Source organism: Aethalodelphis obliquidens, unplaced genomic scaffold (assembly GCF_003676395.1).
Source record: "Aethalodelphis obliquidens isolate GAN/ISIS:26980383/991018 unplaced genomic scaffold, ASM367639v1 scaffold24, whole genome shotgun sequence".
Taxonomy (NCBI): Eukaryota; Metazoa; Chordata; class Mammalia; order Artiodactyla; family Delphinidae; genus Aethalodelphis; species Aethalodelphis obliquidens.
In genome coordinates this window covers 18,942,445-18,962,003 of record NW_020837968.1, presented here as the reverse complement: position 1 = coordinate 18,962,003, position 19,559 = coordinate 18,942,445, and the positions used below count along the sequence as shown (strand labels likewise).

General features: G+C 43.8%; 1 protein-coding gene and 1 pseudogene across 1 annotated transcript in view; both read left to right on the top strand.

Annotated features, from left to right (window-relative positions):
- The first annotated feature begins 2,037 nt into the window (after positions 1 to 2,037).
- Positions 2,038 to 2,669, top strand: LOC113628652 (isopentenyl-diphosphate Delta-isomerase 1-like; annotated as a pseudogene).
- A 9,734-nt stretch (positions 2,670 to 12,403) lies between these two features.
- The window catches only part of LIN9 (lin-9 DREAM MuvB core complex component), a 110,569-nt gene continuing 103,413 nt past the window's right edge, over positions 12,404 to 19,559 (top strand). Inside the window, exon 1 of the mRNA XM_027122350.1 lies at positions 12,404 to 12,693. Coding sequence (XP_026978151.1) covers positions 12,615 to 12,693 — 79 coding nt within the window. The 5' untranslated portion in view covers positions 12,404 to 12,614. The remainder of the gene's footprint in view (positions 12,694 to 19,559) is intronic.

The following is a 19,559-nucleotide window of genomic DNA, read 5'->3' as shown; positions in this document are numbered from 1 at the left end:
CAACTACTGAGGCTGCGCCCTAGAGCCCATGAGCCACAACTACTTAGCCCATGAGCCACAACTACGGAAGCCCATATGCCTAGAGCCCATGCTCCACAACAGGAGAAGCCACTGCAATGAGAAAGCCATGCACTGCAATGAAGAGTATCCCCTGCTTGCCACAACTAGAGAAAGCCCGCATGCAGCCAAAAATAGAATAAATAAAAATAAATAAATTTAAAAAATAAAATACGGTAAACTATAATGGAATATAATCTGCAAAAATACTGAGTCACTGTGCTGTACTGCTAAAACTGACACAATACTGTAAATCAACTATACCTTTGTTAAAAAAAAAAAAAAATTAGCTAGAAAAAAATGACAATACCAAGTGCTGACAAGGATACAGAGCAATTGGAACCCTCATACATTGCTGGCAGGAACATCAAATGGCATAATCACTTTGGAAAATTATTTGGCAGGTTCTTATGAAGTTAAATGCACACCTATCAGACACTCTACTCCTAGGTATTTACCCAAGAGAAATGAAAACACGTGACCACAAAAAAGACTTGAAAACACATGTTTATGGCAGCTTTATTCATAATACTCCAAAACTGGAAACAATCCAAATGTGCATCTATGTGCAAATAGATAAGCTAACTGTGGTATATCCATACAATGGAATACTACCCAGCAATAAAAAGGAGCAAATTACCAGGGCATGCAACAACATGGATGAATTTCAGAAACATTATTGCTGAGCTAAATAATCTGGGCTCCCAAAAGTATTCATATATTTATATTTATATATCTATTATATATATACATATCTTTTCTATAAAATTCTAGAACAGGTAAAACAACTATATAGTGACAGAAAGCAGATCAGTGGTTGCCTCGCATTGGAAGGAGGTGGGATTGACTGCAAAGGAGTATGAGGGAACTCCTGGGGGAGGCCTCTCACTGTTGTGGCCTCTCCCGCTGCAGGCGCAGCGGCCATGGCTCACGGGCCCAGCCGCTCCGCGGCATGTGGGATCCTCCCACACTGGAGCATGAACCCATGTCCCCTGCATCGGCAGGCGGACTCTCAACCACTGCGCCACCAGGAGAGCCCAGAGGGAACTTTTTAATGATGAAAATATTGTGTATCTTGGGAATTCCCTGGCGGTCCAGTGGTTAGGGCTCCGCGCTTCTACTGCAGGGGGCATGGGTTCAATCCCTGGTCAGGGAATTAAGATCCTGCATGTGAGCAGCACAGCTGAAAAAAAAAAAAAAAGAAAATGTTGTGTATCTTAACTTTAATGATGTATACACAGGTGTCAAAATTCAAACTATACACTTAAAATGGGTACATGTTATTATATATAAACTTTACTTCAATAAAGTTGATTTAAAAAGAAAAAAATTGTCAAGATGTTATAAATTTAAGATGTACATTTTAGTAAATGTATGTTATGCTTCAATTTTTTAAAAAAAATCTAAAAATTGGTTGTGATGCAAATTATTCACAGACATAAAAATAAAGGCCAACATTCACCCATCAAATAAATTAAGCTGTTCTCATTTTCCTTCTTTGCCTCTCATCCTTCGCTCATATGCAGTTTAGTTTAACTACAGTATAGAAATACAGGATAGTGAGGCATTGGGTTGAGAGAAACCCCAGGGCGGGAGTGCAGCCGGGCCTCAGAAGCAAAGAAATGGAAAGAGGCCTGGGAACACGGCTGGTGTTCAATCCCTCTCTTCTCTCTGAGCCTCCTGTGAGTCCACCACTTTCTTTTCTCTGTGGACGGGCTTTTTCTAGCCACAAGACAGAAAACATAGACAGAGAAAAGGACAAATTTGTGCTCTACTGTGTAACCATTTGGAAAGTGACTAAGTCCACTCTTATGGATCCCATTCGGCAATCCGTACAGGAGAGAATCACTGATTCAGTTTCCCATCCTTGAACCAATCACCTGTGGCAAAGTGTGAGAAAGAAAATCTTGGGTAAGAGTTACCTTTGAGCCAATCAACCGTGACCTGCATGTCCTGGAGGAGCAAGGATATTCAGGACAGAACAGACATGTGCTAACAATGCCTGAAATAAATATTGACAATTTTGATGAGCAACAGTTTTCATTTCTGGCAGCGATGTATATTCTTATCCATGAAAATTACAACAAAATTGGACCTAGAACTAAAATGAATTCTCACTTGAAAGAAAACATTGAGAAAAGACTATTGCACTGAGCCTTAAGTGTCATCGTATTCAACACAGAAAATAAGCTACTGCTACAGCAGAGGTCAGATGCTAAAATTTCCTTTCCAGGTTGTTTTACCAACACTTGTAGTTATCCATTAAGTCATAAAGGAGAACTTGAAGAAAATGATGCAATTGGACTAAGGGCAGCACAGAGGTCTTTAAAAGCTGAATTAGCAATTCCCATGGCACAGGTTTCCCCAGAAGACGTTAATTTTTTAACGCAAATTCACTACAAGGCTCAATCTGATGATATTTGGGGAGAAATTGGGTACATTTTGTTTGGGAGGAAGAATGTAGCTTTGGATTCCTATCCCTGTGGGATTAAGAGCTATTGTTACGTGTCCAAGGAAGAACTAGAGGACTCTTGAGAAAAGGAGCCAATGGTGTAATCAGGATAACTTCGTGGTTTAAAATGATCGCACAGACTTTTCTCCTTACATGTTGAGGTAATTTTTTTGAATCAGTTCGTTGAACTGACATGGACATGAAAGTGTGGCTGAATGGTTTTACAAGTACTGAAAAACTGGTCTCTATTAAACTTAGATTAAAAAGAATAAAATCTGAGACTTGACATCCTTTAGATCTTTCAGATCTTTGATGGTGACACAATCTTCACCATCCTCTCCCCCAGGATTTGATTCTGGTTTTGATTTCATATCCTGTGGGGAGAAACAGAGGGTAGTTTCAGAGGCTCCACTTACCCTTTTAACCTTCCCCACTACAGTAGCTCTTCTTATCCCACAGGCCAAGGACCCAATGAGGGGGATCCTCTAACTGCCAACTTCTACTCTCAGGGACTGAGGAAATGATCACCAAGTGAGTCCACAGACCCACTGGACTTACTGGAAGCCAGGACTCCGTTTATGACTTCCTGTCTCTACCCCATATACCCAACTTTAAAGGAGGTTGATGATGACTTCAGGCCTATGACTATCAAACTCAGATATGTGTTTGATAGTCCTTGAAACATCTGGGTATCCCCCTTTCCTCAGTGTACAGTCACCTGAATATATAGGTCCCTTTGAGGAACAACTAGGAATCATTCCAGTGTACACTTGCCACACTGCTCCAGGGCGCTCCCTCCTAGGGACCTGGCCAGCTCTCCAATCAATGAGTTCCAGATCTGAAATTTGACTCAGGTCTGGGAAATGAGCAAGGCATCAAGGCCTTTCATTAGGGTGACTGCCCTCCCATTCCTACTCCTCCAGTCTTGTCTTGATTGTAGATATTAAGTACCTGCTTTGCTGGCTACCCATCTATTTTGCCCCTAGAGACACCATGTCCTATTAACTATTTCCATTTCCACATGTCCCTGTGGGTCAACTCCCCTTGGCTGTCCCTTCAACCTTGACAATTTTTTTTTTTTTTTTGGCGGTACGTAGGCCTCTCACTGTTGTGGCCTCTCCCGTTGTGGAGCACAGGCTCCGGATGTGCAGGCTCAGCGGCCATGGCTCACGGGCCCAGCCGCTCCGCGGCATGTGGGATCTTCCCGGACCAGGGCACGAACCCGTGTCCCCTGCATCGGCAGGCAGACTCCCAACCACTGCGCCACCAGGGAAGCCCCAACCTTGCCAATTTTTATGGTAAATGCAGCCCCCTGCTTTCCCATGATTAAGCACTGCCATCTGGCCTCTGTTATTTTCAATAGGCCATGCATCATTCTCATCACTCCTGAGTCAGAAACTTATTGTTTTGTCAGAGAGAAGATTCTGCAGTGTCTTCCTGCATGGGAGGAGTGCTAGCTCTTAAAGGAGGGCTGGACACCTCTGCAACTCTGCAGGTTCCGGAGAGTCTGCAGAGCCAGATCCTCAGGGGCATCCCCCTAAAAGTCTCCTTTCCATGTGTCGCTGTCAAAGGACCTCAGGTTTTCTCAACTAGGACTCTAACCTTAGCATAACAAACCTGCCTTGGCAGAGAGATTAAATGTCTCTGAAGCTCAAGCTATTAAGTCCTGCTCTTACCCCTTAGCTGTGTTCACGCTTCAAGGAGGTGACAAAGGCCTCCTTATAAGCTACCAATGAGGCCCTCTGGCTCTCCACTGAGTGTTTAGGTGTTTGATAACTTTTTTTTTTCATTATCCCTATATAGGACGTCAGTGTAATTTAGTAATAACCAGCCAACTCCACTGTCCTCATAAGCACTATTTTCCCCTTTTCTTTCAATGCCTGAGTCATGGCACCAGCAAAGGTGTGTTCCCCTGCCCTGGTATATTTCCCAGGACACCACAGGTGGAATCTTCAGTCACCATGTGGCAGGCATTACGCTCCACATTCCACTTGGGTTGGGATAGTCCCTGCCAGCCAGATGATGAGTTATCCAGTTCAAAATCCATTGTACCACCTGCTTTTCCAGACTATTTCCTAATACCTACTGTTCCAGTTCAGGTTCTCTGAGAAGCAGATGTCAGGATAGAATCAGATATGCAGAAGATTTATTTGGGGAAACACTTCTGAAAGATATAGCAGAGAGGGATCATGAGGTTGTGGGGAGAGCCTCAGACCAGATTGCAGGTCTGACACTTATAAAAGAGAAGGGAAAGGAAGGGAAAAGAAGGGAAGGGAAGAGAAGGGAAGGGAAGGGAAGGGAAGGGAAGGGAAGGGAAGGAGCATCTCATAGGAGGAGCTTCCAATTGCAGTGCAGCTCTGAGGATATCTTGGCCAGGCCAGTGGGGAGGCTGTGCTAATTATGCTTTAAACACCTTACATGTTTGATTGCTGAAAGGACTCACAGGACTCCAACGGTTTATACTCATAGTTTTTTGTTTGTGTGTTTTTAGACTTTTTTTTTAGAACAATTTTAGTAGCAAAATTGAATGGAAGGGAAGAAGGTTTCTTATATACCCGCGTTTTTTTTTTTGTTTTGTTTTGTTTTGTTTTGCAGTACGCGGGCCTCTCACTGTTGTGGCCTCTCCCGTTGCGGAGCACAGGCTCTGGACACGCAGGCTCAGCGGCCATGGCTCACGGGCCCAGCTGCTCCGCGGCATGTGGGATCCTCCCGGACCGGGGCACGAACCCACATCCCTTGCATCGGCAGGCGGACTCTGAACCACTGCGCCACCAGGGAAGCCCTACCTGCATTTTTTGTTTGTGTGTTTTTAGACTTTTTTTTAAAGAACAATTTTAGTAGCAAAATTGAATGGAAGGGAAGGAGGTTTCTTATATACACGCGTCCCACAGCACGGCTTCCCGTTTTCAGCGTCCCCCACCAGAGTGGTACATTTGTTACAGCTGATGAACCCACATGGACACATTGTTATCACCTGAAGTCCACAGTTTACATTACGCTCCACTCTTAGCACAGAACAGTGTTTCTGTTTGTTTGTTTTACAGGCAAAGGATACAGTAGAGTAACAGCAGGAGAAGTTATGCAAGGAAGGGGGCTGGAGATCTCAGGCACAGGCTTCTTTGTCCTCCCACTGCTGGATCACACAGGATGCGCTTTGTCTCCAGGTCTCAAACCACCATTGGCTTGTGTACCAAGGAGTCCAAAATTGACTCATTGTGGGAATCTGTTGGAGTGAGCTGACGGTGTAGGCATATTCTAGCTCCACTACCAGCCCCAATCATTGAAATCCCTGAGGCTCCACCAAAGAAACAACTATTAATGCTGACAAGCTGGTATATCCTGCACCCCAAACACAGACCAATGGTCACAGAACATCCTTTATTGTGTTCAACAGTGTTGCCGAGGGTCACATGCTGCAGGCAGCTCTGTACATAAGCACGCAGCCAATCCAGACCATGCCATGCAGGAGCCCCAGTGCCAAGATTGTACATTAAGGGGGGCCCATGTTGAGGACAAATGGCCTGGCGCTAGCAGCTCTGCCATGCTCAGTCACTGGCTAGGAGCAGCAGCCTGGGGAGAGCATGGCATCAGCACAAATGCTGAGCACATCTTAGGGTGCAGCAGCTGGGGCCGTCAACCGACGGCCTGGACATCTGTGAGGCACCTACCTCCATAGCTAGCAAAACCCACTTCAGGAAAAGTTTCTCAAAGCTCCCCCTGACTCTTGTGTGACCCCAGTTTATTTCTCAGGTTTTTCCTCTTGCCATATCTTACTCTCCAGCCATCCTGAGCTACTTAAAGTTCCTGGAATAAAAGTCATTTACATTCTCACCTCTGGGCCTTTGCACATGACCCTCTGCGAATAATAATACTACTTTCTTCTTCTACTTCCTTTCCCTAACTTCTACTCATTCTTCAGGTCTCAGTTTAGAGACCATTTCCCTGAGGAAACTTTCCTGCTCCCCGCCCCTCCCTACTCTATTCTCTTATAGCATCCTGTCCTCAACCTCAAGGTAGCACTCATCATGCTACTGTAATCTCCTAAAGAATCTGTGTTTTCCATTAGACTGTACAATCTGTAAGGGTAGGCACAATGTCACATTGAATGTTGCCTAATTTATGCCACACAGTAGGTGCTTAATAAATATTTGCTGATCAACTGATGGATAATTTCACCCTGTTGAATTGCTTAGAATCTGGGGGTTAAGAAGAGAAAGCAAAATCAGTGATTATCCAATTCAATGTTTTCTTACATGCCATGGACACATACATGTCCTGAAGGGGCAGTCTTTCCGGGTTGGAATCCATAAATCCACTGCATGAAGCCATCTTTCTGGCTGGGGAGCTTTGATGACAAGGCACTCCTTCTTGGGTAGTCTGGTCTCATGTGCTCCTTAGCTGATGTCCCCCAATTCATTTAGAAAATTCTGGACAATGATGGAGTGTGTTCATTTGTGTGGGGAATATGTCTTTCTACTTTCCCTCCCATGGTTTGATCTATTACAACGTTTTCATAGTTTGTTACTAAAGGTACCTGGTGAAAGAGGTTGCTCTTATTCCTTCAAGGAAGTGATGGTTTTCCTTAGGGTTGGCTCCATTTTGCAGACTGAAAAACAGAGGCCTCCTTAAATAACCTGGGATACACCACTAAACTTTGCTGAGCATAATGTCTTTAGAAGTAGTTTCTCAGAAATACAACTAACAACACTTAGTTCCTTCTTGGTACAATTTAGGGAAACAAGATGTAGGAAAGAGTGGCAGGGAGCTGGTGTTTATGTGCTGGGATGTGGGCCAGGTGTTTTACATAAGTGATCTCATTTAATTCGCACTACAGTCCTGGAAACAGGCTTAATAATCCCCTCCTCTGTTGTTGCTGTTGTTGTTTTTTAACCAAATGACACTTTCATCTGGGTCTGAGGAGAAACTGGTGTTTGATGACCCCCCTAAGTTTCATTCTAAAAAACAGGATCTGTCAGGAATTCAGTCTGCACCTTCCTGTAGCCACTTGGGTCCAACAGGAAAAGCAGTTTCTTTCCAGCATAGTTTGCAGAATAGTAAGTAGAATGTTTGGCAGAAAAGACAAAGTGGGAAGGAAAGCAGTTTGATATCAGTCTTTTGTTTGCAGCTATCATTTAAAATTGCCCAGCACAAGATGGTAATAAACATGCAGACATACTAGAGAATGAACTTGAGGACACGGGCAGGGGGAAGGGTAAGCTGGGACAAAGTGAGAGAGTGGTATGGACATATATACACTACCAAACGTAAAATAGATAGCTAGTGGGAAGCAGCTGCATAGCACAGGGAGGTCAGCTCGGTGCTTTGTGACCACCTAGAGGGGTGGGATAGGGAGGGAGGGAGGGAGGGAGATGCAAGAGGGAAGAGATATGGGGATATATGTATATGTATAGCAGATTCACTTTGTTATAAAGCAGAAACTAACACACCATTGTAAAGCAATTATACTCCAATAAAGATGTTTAAAAAAAGAGATAAATTCAGGGCTTCCCTGGTGGCGCAGTGGCTGAGAGTCCGCCTGCCGATGCAGGGGACGCTGGTTCGTGCCCTGGTCTGGGAAGATCCCACATGCCGTGGAGCGTCTGGGCCCGTGAGCCATGGCCGCTGAGCCTGTGCGTCCGGAGCCTGTGCTCCGCAACGGGAGAGGCCACAACAGTGAGAGGCCCGCGTACCGGAAAAAAAAAAGATAAATTCATTAAAAAATATATAAATAAATAAATAAAAATAAAATTGCCCAGCAGAGTGCGGTTGATTTTGCATCTTCATTAAGTGACCAAGAAAAGGATTCTACAAAAAGTGACTACCAAAGATTTTAGATTGAGACAAAACCCAAAAAGTCTAAAAGTAAGATTTTTCATGTAACAGCTTTATTGAGATATAATTCACATAGCATAAAATTCATCCATTTTAAAATTCAGTGGGTTGTAGTACATGCACAGAGGTGTGCAGCCATCACTGCAATCAGTCAATTTTAGAACACTTTCCTCACTCCAAGAAGAAACACTGTATCATTTAACAGTTACTCCCAACTCTCCCCCCACCTCCCCCACCTCCCAACTCCAGCCCTAGGCAGCAATTAACCTATTGTACTTTCTGTCTCTATGGATTTGCCTGTTCAGGACATTTTATATAAATGGAATCATACAATATGTTGTCTTTTATGGCTGGCTTCTTTCACTTAGCATAATGTTTTCAAGGTTCATCTAGTCGTAGCATGTATTAGTACTTCATTTCTTTTTACGGCTGAATAATATTCCATTATTATTATTATTATTATATTATATACCAATTTTTTCAACAACCACTTTTATTATGAAAGTAACAAAAATCTTACTGTAGAAAAATAATAACTATAGATATAAAGAAAAAAAAATCACCCATAATCCTACCACCCAGAGACAGCCACCACTGTATATCTTTTGTTCTGGATTTTAGTCTATGCATATATACTTGTAAATGAGATCACATTGTGCTTCCTGTTTGTGCAATGTGTACTTTTTTTTTTTGGCTGCACTGCGGGCGAGGCTTGTGTGACCTTAGTTCCCCCACCAGGGATCGAACACGGGCCCTCGGCAGTGAAAGCGCAGAGTCCTAACCACTGGACTGCCAGGACTGTATTTTTTTTATAGTGGTAAAGTATACATAATGTAAAATTAGCCATTTAAACTATTTTTAAATGTACAGTTCAGTAGCATTATGTACATTCACACTGCTATGCAAACATTACCACATCCATCTCAGAACTTTATCTTTCCAAAATAAACTCCATACCCACTAAACGGTAACTGCCCATTTCCCCCTCTCCCAATCCCTGGCAACCACCGTTCTCCTTTCTGTCTCTATGAATGTGACTATTCTAGGTACCTTATGTAAGTGGAATCATACAATATCTGTCTTTTTGTGACTGGCTTATTTTACTTAGCATGATGTCTTCAAAGTTAATCCATATTGTGCATATGTTAGAATTTCCTTCCTTTTTAAGGCTGAGGAATAATATCCCATTGTATGTATATATCACATTTTGTTTATCCATTCACCATTGATGGACACCTGGGTTGCTTCCACCTCTTGACTATTGTGAATAATGCGTCTATGAATATGGTTGTACAAGTATTTCTTCAAGACCCTGCTTTCAATTCTTTTGGCTATATACTCACTCAGAAGTGGAATTGCTAGATCATATGGTTATGCTGTTTAATTTTTTTGAAGAACTGCCATACTATTTCCATAGTAGCTGCACCATTTTACATTCCTACAAGCTATACACAGATTCCAATTTCTCCACTACCTTGTCAACACTTGTTATTATCTGTCTTGTTGATTATAGCCACCCCAGTGGGTGTGAAATGATATCTCATTGTGGTTTTGATTTGTGTTTCCCTAATGACTAAAGATGTTGAGCATCTTTTCATGTGCTTATTGGCTTTTTTGTCTTCTTTGGATTCTTTGCCCATTTTTGAATTGGGTTGTCTTTTTATTAGCAAATTGTAAGATTTCTTTATATATTGTGGCTACAAGTCCCTTATTAGGTATACGATGTGCAAATATTTTCTCCCATTCTGAAGGCTGTCTTTTGCTTTCTTGATAGTGTCCTTTGAAGCACACAAGTTAACACAGAAATAACTCAATATTTGATAAATGGGCCATGGGACTGGAAATGACCAAATAAGTCCCTAAAATGTGGCTATGTTTATTTCCCTTATGATTTATTTTCATGACTTTAGTGACCTTGTCAAAATTTGTTTTTTTTTTTTCTTTAAGCAAACAATGACACATACAATCATGTCATTTTAAATTGGAATACACAATTCGAGGAAATTTAACAACCTTGTGATGGATGTGTTATCCTAACATCACAGAGGGAGAAACTGAGGCTCTGAGAGGGGCCGGATTCCTGATTCTATCACCCGGTCAATGTTGCCCTTGAACAAGTTACCAGATTGTTGGGAGGATCAAGTAAGCCAAAGATTATAAAAATCTCCCTCACAAATATCCAATAAAGACCCTCACTGAAAATAATAAAGTGCTTTGTTTGCAGTCACACAGCTAATAAGTGGTAGATCTGAGGCTGGGATACAGCTTCAGGCTTCAGAGTGTGAGAAGACTCATTTAGGGTCCTTCTTTAAAATGCAGATGATCAGAGAAATAGCGTAAAAATGTCTGTTTAAACAGCAGACCTGCTGTTGTGTGTGTATGAAAACTGCCTTAAGATAAAACCTGGTTTGCCATCAGTTGTTTTTCATCGTCACATAAGATAGATCAAAATGTGATTAGAAGGCACAGGAGGGTTAAGTTACCTATGAAGGATTACTTTGTAAAATTTAATTTTTCATCCCCCTCTCCTTCACACCCTGCTTCACCTCCAACCTCAGTAAGTGGCGGTACCCAGTTACCCAAGGCACGAAGTTAGCATCCAGTGATACTTCCCATTCCAAAGTGGTGGTGGCAATAGCTAATATTTGAGCCAAAATGTGTTCTAGGAACTATTACAAGGTCTTTATGTTTACCAAGGCATTTATGCTCAAAACAACCCTGTTATTATCTGCCTTTTACACTTGAGAAACTGAGGCACAGAGAATTAATAAACAAACTTGCCTGAGATTATATAACTAGCAGCCAGAATTCCAGCCAAGACTTGGGGCTCCAGAGTCCATCCTCTGAAACTCTAGGGTGGCTGGTACAGATCTCTCCTCTCCTTTGCCTGCCTGCCCCAACAAGCTTCCTCCTGACTGGTTTCCAGAACTCTCATTTTGTCACACTCCAATTCGTTTCCCACATTTGTGTTCTACAACACAAATGGAAACATGCCAGTCCTATACTTTAAAACCCCACCACCCATTGCTCTAGTGCTCTTAGCAAGTTCAGCTCCTTAGCCTGGGCCGGCCTGTGTGTTCTGCTGTCCTCATCTGTCTACCACCTTTTAATTTTTTAGTTCTTGGAGTTCACCCGTGTTGTACTCTCATTGCTTAACTATCCCCCCCCGCCCCGCCCGCCCCCTTACATCCCTGGAAAAAAAGGACTGGAGCTCAATAACATTTGTCAGATGAATTGCTGAAAAGCAAGAGTGGTTTATTACTGGACGCTGTTATAGACAGGATTTGTGAAATCTTTCCCTGAGCTTCTTTCAAAACTGGATGAATTCTCATTGTGTTCTCATAACATTTCGATCAGGGTACTTCATCATCTTTAAGTGTCACTCTCGGTTTTTGTTTCTGTAATTCTCTCCCAGCTCACTACATGGTCTAGTGTGAATGGGTGAAAGAGCTGAGCAAAACAGTTCTTCAGCTGCCGACCTAAATGACTAACTTCATGACCTCTCAAGGTCTCTCCGAGCTCCACGCAACTCCGGTTCCGGCATTCAGGAGGGGTGGCCCAGGCTCCCGAGGGGCTGCGGGCACCGCGAGTCCTGGGCGGGCAAGCTGTGGGGTTGCCGCGGCCTGAGCCCTCCTCCCCGGCCCTCCCCCAGCTCTCCGGAGAAAGGAGGGGATGGAGACGCCGGAGAAACGTGGGCTTGGAGAGCCGCGAAAATTTTACTTCGGGTAGAACCCCCTAGGGAAATGAGGCCGAAAACCTGGGGCTTCTCCCCGCGCCGGGCCTACGGGTGCCGCTTCCCTGCCCCCCCGCCCTCTTCTCAGCCGGCCGGGGCCTCCTTCCCACCTTCCCTCCTTTTCCCCACTCGGAATAAACAGCCTACAGTTCCCGCAGCTGCAGCGCGAGACTCGAAACGCGCGCCGGGAGCGAGCCCCGGAGGGGGCGGGCGGCGCGGACCGGGAACCGGGCCGGGCGGGACACTGCAGCTCGCGCCGCTCCCCCCGCTCTCCCCGCGCTCCGGCGCCGGGCCCAGGTAGGGGCGGCGCGAGACGGGCCTGGCGGCGCGGCCTCCCTCCCCCTCCCTCCGGCCCGGCCGGGGGCGGGAGCGGAGGGGCGAGGCGCGGCCCCACTTGGCTGCACCCCCTCCCAGGGCAGGCGCGGGCGGAGCCGGGCCCGCCTCAGCCAGCAGCGGCGGGAGTAGCGCCGCGGTGCGCCGCACCGCGGGCAGCGAGCTCCGCATTCGAACCTCCCTCGCAAAGACAGTCTCCGCCCCACAATGCACCGCGGCGGGCAGCCTTTGAAAAAGCGGCGCGGCTCGTTCAAGATGGCGGAGCTCGACCAGTTGCCTGACGAGAGTGAGTAGCACCTCAAAGCACCCCCACTCTTCCCGCCGTCCGCCTGCCCCCGGGTTGCATCCGGCCGGGACGGGCGGCCGTGCCCTCTGCCGGGCAAGTGGGCTGACTGCCAGCCCCGCTGTGGTCCCCTAGTCCTTCCACCCCGGTGTTGCCGCCGCGTCGCCGCCTTTGTTATGGTGTCTGTGTATTGGTTTGTGGGGTTGTGTGAGAGCCAGGGCCGGAAACCGAAAGCCCGGGGGCCCAACCCGGGCGGGGCGGAGGCGGTGGCTGCTCTCCTGGCCCGGCTCGGGCCCCCGGCCGCGGTGGGGGAAGAGTGACCGCCGGCCGCGGGGGCTGTCCTCCCCGCCTGCACCGCTCGCCCGGCGCGGAGAGACGCCTGGCGGGGTTATGTAACTCGCTTTTGGGGGCCGGGAAGGGCTCGGGCTGGGGAGGGGGTGGTCACAGCTCTCCTTCTTGTCCCGGCCTCTGATCCTGTCCTGTGACAGTTCCTGCCGCTGTAGGCACTTATGATCATCACTGCCCTCCCCTCCCTCCTCCGGTGTGTCCACCCCTGGAAGCATTTCCGTGTCAAAGGGCTGACCCCTTCCCCTGGGACCACAGGTGGCTGTGGACCTTTCCAGAGATAATCCAGACTGGGTACACAAGTGTTCAGGCAGCCCCCATCCCGCAGACTTTCTTCTCTGCATATGTGTCTTAGGAATCACTGGGGTACCTTTACGCATGGATGTGACCATCACCACAGGCATATTCAGTACTCTTCCTGACACCCACCCTGTGCATTGCCTCCTTTAACCACGTTTACTCATTCTGCCACCTCAGACGTGGATGCTCACTTGTGTTTAGTAAGTAAAAGCACTAATTCTGTAGTTTAAGCACAATAGAACTTAATTTTGTAATTTACAATATTGTATTGATATAAAGTATAAAAGATAAAGGCACATCTTTCAGTTAATTACAGATGGGTCCTGATGCACACTCACTATTCGGTTTATGTATATATATCATTTGTGAGAGTTTTTACTGTAATAGAAACAACTGTTAAATTTATCTGTGCAAGACACTTTTAAAGTGAGAACTGAACACAGCCAATTCTGTTTTCCTTGTGGGGTCGTATATTCTTAATGTGCTGTAAGGTTGAAAGTTCAAGTTGCCAGACTGGTGAAAAGTTGTATTAAGAGCGTTTGTGTTTTAAATTTGCTCTAGACCAGCGCGGAATTCCAGTAGAACTTTCTCAGTGATGGAAATGTTGTGTTTTGCGATGTCCAGTAGGGTAGCCACTTAACCATATGTGGCTATGGAACTCTTAAGATGTGGCTAGAATGACTTAAATTTCGTTTGATTTTTGTTAATTTAAGTTTAAATAGTCATGTGTGTCTAGCGGCTACTGTATTGGATAAGGCATAGCCGTAGACCACCAATGAATTTTATTGTTTCTTATTTGGAGAATACAGTCGATTGTGATTTAGGATGCTTCTAAATAAAGGTGGGCCTGCTAAACACAGTGTGCTCGTCATCTGGAAGTCCTTGATCTCTTTGTCGTAAAGATGTTTTATCACCACTTGGAAGTCCCACCCACTAGATAACTGTCATTTAGAATATTTGCTCATTATCATTAAACTTTTATTGAGGATTTACTCTGGTTCTTTGCAGACACTTGGGACTCATACTAGGGTTCAAATTACAACTACACTCTCAAGCTATATAAGATAATCACTTATATTGCTTTGTGACATCTCTGATACACTAGGGTGTGTGTGGGCGTGCACCTTAGCTTGTGCGATATATGTCTTGTTTAGCTTGACCACAGCTGGTTGAAAGCAGGGATTGCTTTACCTGGTTTGTCACACAGTGCCATAAATCAGGTATATATGAATGCTTAATTTATATGGAATTGAATGTAGGGTAAGAGGCATGGTTAATGAAACTGCAGCAGAAGTGATTTCAGTTTGATACTAGAAGTAGTGATATGTCTCTTTGCCAGTTTTAGTCAAGGGGACTAGTTTGTAAGTTATCCAACAGTCAGTATAACATTAACAATAATAAAAGCTACTATCTATTTAGTACTAACTATGAACCAGGTGCTGTGCAAAGCATACTGTATACATTTGCTCATTTAATCCTCATTCCAGTTGAGGTAAGTACTCTTACTAATGAGGTAGCTGAGGCTATCTTCAGCCCAGATCTTTCCTCTGGGCTTCTGTGTTTAATATCTCTTGCCCATTTCACATCTTCTCTCAGATGCCTCAGAGGCCCCTCAGACTTTATGGGTTCAAGATCTACCTCATAATCCTACTGCAGTACAGAGATACTTCCAGTGGTTCCGGTCGTAATGAATGGCTCCGCTGTGCAGTCATCTAAAACCTAGATTGAGGTTGTCTTCCACACTTCCCATAATTAAGCCTTTACTGAATCTTGTAACTTTTACCTTCTAAATGTCTCTCGGTTTTACCTACTTCTCACCTTCATCCTGGTCCAAGCTGTCACCATCTCTTCTGCATTAATCGCTTCAGCCTCCCATCAATCCACCACCCAAACCCTCCCCCCCAACCTACACACAGCCAGAGTGATCCTTTCAGAATGTATGTTATGTCATCCTATTGCTGAAAACACTTTACTAACTACAAGACCCTTTGTGGTCTGGCCATTCCCCACCTCTCCAGCTACATTTTGTACCACTCTTCCTCTCATTCTATCCCTTTGAACTAAATTGGACCTTTTTCATTCCCTATACTCACTAGGCTTTCTTTTTTGCACATGCTGTTCTCTCTACCTGGAATGCTCTTCCTTCCTCTCACTTCCAGTTAAGTGCTGCTTATCCTTTAGATCCCATTTTAAGCTTCTGTCCTCCCTGACAAATAATACATCTTCTTATTAAATCTTTTCACACCACTGTGTAATTTCTTAGTGGCAGCTGTCACAGTTGCAGCTTTATATTTGTTACTGTGATTGTTTGGTTAGCTTTGGTTAGAAGTCCCACCAGAGAAGGTGCCATTTCTGTTTTTCTTCATGCTTGCGTTCCAGTTCCATGCATGACAGCTGGCTTACTTCTCTGTTCTTTCTTTCATAACCACCCTTCTCTTGCCAGTGACTTCCCAAACATAATGCCCCCACCCTTCCTAGAATATTCTAAATGTTCTACCTCGGGGCTTTTTTACCTGCTGTTTCTACCAGCCTGACTCATTGCTTTGCCCCCCTGTCCTCTCATGGCTAGACCTTTTCACATGTTACCTCCTCAGAGAAGCCTTCCCTACCCACCCTGTGTAAAGTTAGTTACTCCCCACGCTGTGATCCCTTGGTTATTTCCTTTACAGCAGCTGCCACCAGTGTAGCTGTCATTTTATATACTTGTTTATTGTATGTCTCCTCCCACTACAGTGTAAACTTCCCTGAGAACAGAGGCCTTGTCTAGCTTTTCCTTCAGTTAACCCCAGTCCCTAGAATAGTGCTGTGGTAGGTATTCAATGAATATATGTAGAATGAATGAACATACCCAGTTAAAGCAGGAGTCTAACTTAATTGAATTCACCTGCCTGTAAAATACATGTTCTTAACCTAATCTTTTTTTTTTGATTGATCAAAGTAATACAAACAATAAGCATGGTCTAAAAATTTGTCCTGTACTATGTGCATTTTTCTCTAAGCACTTTTACATATACTAACTCATTTAATCCCCATTTTACAAAAGAAGAATAAGTAGCACAGAGAGGTTAAGTAACTTGCTTAAGATAACACAGTAAGACAGTGGCAGAGCCAAGATTCAAACACAGCTAGTCTCCATCTGTGTTCTTAACCACTATGCTATACTATCTCTCAAGAAGGGAAGAAGGTTAAAGGTGGTAGGTCAGAGTCTGCAAGATACAGTCCCTGCCTTCTTGGAGCTGGAATGAATATCCTTACAACTCACACCTCTTCCTTCAGATCTCTGCTCAAATATCACGTTTCAGAGAAGCTAATCATGAGCACCTTATAGAGAAATAGTCTTCCCTCCACCAACTCCCACCCCACATTCCCTATCCTTATTATCCTGCTTTATTTTTTTTCCGGTAGTGCTTATTGTCCCGTGGTATGTGTGTGTGTCTGTCTGTCTGTCTGTTTCCCCCTCGCTAGAATGTAAAGAGCATCAGGAGCATGGACTTTGTCTGTTTTGCGTGCTGTCCATACCCTCAGTGACTAGAGCAGGGGCCAGGATGCAGGCAGCACTCTACACATATTCACTGAATGAATGAATGAATGATTACCACTTTTTCTCAAATGAACCACGTTTTTCTTGGTAGCTACACTGACACGTCGTGCCCTGTCTACTACTGCTGCTTTCCCAGTTGTGTTGTATTTTTTGAGGCTTCTTAGCAAGGCTTTATGGGCTCTCTCCCCCACTTTTCCCCCTACAACTTTACTGCCTTTGGTCATTAAACTTCACTTTGCCATACAGAAGCTGTTAACGTGTCCTGTTAACCATTCTCCACATCTAGGCAGGAGAGTAGGGGGAAAGCAAGAATGGCTTTGATGTTGGTGGGTTGTCTGACAAGCCTCTCATACTGCCTTGCAGAGAAGTCAGTTGAGGTTTAGAGATCTGAGATACATAAAAATGTTTCATAGCCAGAACCATGGTACTTTATCTGTTTCTTCTCGTTTAACGCCTGTTGTCCATTTATGTGAGTTGTAAATCATTGCTGCTTTTGTTAAAAACCAAGGAGAATTAATCTGTCGTCTCTGATTTTTGTACTTAGTTCATGTTCTTCTATCTTACTTTATTCCCTGAGATCATCTTTTATTTATTTATTTTTGTGTTTTGTGTAATGTCATACTGGACAGGCTCCTTACAGATGTTGACAGACATTTTTAACAAGCCACTTACAAATCTGTTTTTCCTCAATGTAAGTAAAAGGCTAACCTTTCAAATAACATCACTACTGCCTGGTCTTAGATTATATTTTTTTAAACATAAACGGATGTCAGAGTAACTGAGATGAGAAATAGCTGGTTCTAAAATAAAACAAATTTAAAAATGAGGAATGATAAATAATAATTTGACTATAGTAAAAGAAAAAAAAGGTGTTATAAACAGATTTTTAAATTTAAAGAGGGAGATTTTGCTCATTAATAATTATGTGAATAATTTCTATTTTGAAGCATAGAAAGGTTTTTTCCCCTGTTAGTTTATTTTCTTTTATTGAGATATAATTAACATATAACATTGTATTAGTTTTAGGTGTACAGCACAATGATTTGATATTTGTATATGTTGCAAAACAATTGCCACAGTAAGTTTAGTTACTTACTAACTACTAATCACCACACAGTTACAATTTTGTTTTGTTTTCTTGTGATGAAAACTTTTAAGATCTATTCTTTCAGCAACTTTCAAATATATAATACAGTATTGTTAACTATAGTTATCATGCTTTACATTACATCCCCAGAATTTATTTATCTTATAACTGGAAGTTTGTACCTTTTGACCCCTTTCACCTATTTTGCCTGTCCCCCACCCCCTGCCTCTGACAACCACCAATTTGTTCTCTGTATCTGTGAGTTTGGTGGGGGTTTTTTGTTTTTTTAATTTAAAAAAATTTATTATTATTATTATTTTTTGGCCATGCCACGCAGCTTGTGGGATCTTAGTTCCCGACCAGGGATTGAACCCAGGCGCTTGGCAGTGAAAGTGTGGAATTCTAACCACTGGACTGCCAGGGAATTCCCTTTTATTGCTTTTTTTAAGGTGTCACATGTAAGTGAGAGAGATCATACTTTATTATTTTTCAAATGACTTGAACTTCTTTGCAGTATACCTATGCAATTCTGAGATTTTCAATTTAGTGCTCCCCCTCTCTCATAAAAACTTCTTTCCCTATCAGTTCTCCTACTTCCCCTCACCTATAGATCCTATCCTTTATTTACATCAGAACCTGTAGCCCAGTGTTTCTTGAAATGGGCCTGAGGGGTACCTGCAACAGAATTCCCTGAGGGCCTTTATTAATCGCACAGTTTCTGCATGTATGGGGAGCTTCCTGGTTATTCTAATATGCACTGATGTTTTAGTCAGTGAACCCCTCCGGCTCCCTAATCCAGCTTGGATCTTTAAGTGTTGCACATACCTGCATTCTAGACTTCCAGGGGACTTATTGTCTGCTATGACAGTCCCTGGATCATTTCCATTTTCTGTTTTCTCCACTCTATTACCACTTCTGATCTTTGCCTCAATAAATGTCAATTCCCTTTCTCTTTTCCTTCTCCAGCACTTCTGGATGAGGATCCCAAATCACTTTTGTCCCTACTCTTCCTCTTACCTCTCTTTCTACATTTTTCTGTCTTGGGAAGGTTTCCAGTTCTCACAGCTTCAAACAAGACTCCCAAATATCTCCAGTTCTTCCTTACATTGTCTGAGTTTTGGTCAATAGCTTGAATTGTCTACTAGTTATTTCTTTTTTTTTTTAAATAAATTTATTTATTTTAATTAATTTATTTTTGGCTGTGTTGGGTCTTTGTTGCTGTGCACGGGCTTTCTCTAATTGCGGCGAGCGGGGGCTACTCTTCGTTGCAGTGTGCAGGCTTCTCATTGTGGTGGCTTCTCTTGTTGCGGAGCACGGGCTCTAGGCACGTGGGCTTCAGTAGTTGCAGCACGTGGGCTCAGTAGTTGTGGCTCGCGGGCTCTAGAGCACAGGCTCAGTAGTTGTGACGCACGGGCTTAGTTGCTCCGTGGCATGTGGGATCTTCCCGGACCAGGGCTCGAACCCATGTCCCCTACATTGCCAGGTGGATTCTCAACCACTGTGCCACCAGGGAAGCCCTACTAATTATTTCTAATTGCACATTCCACTGTCACTTCAACATTACTAAAACTAAATGGATCACTTTTAACCCTAAAC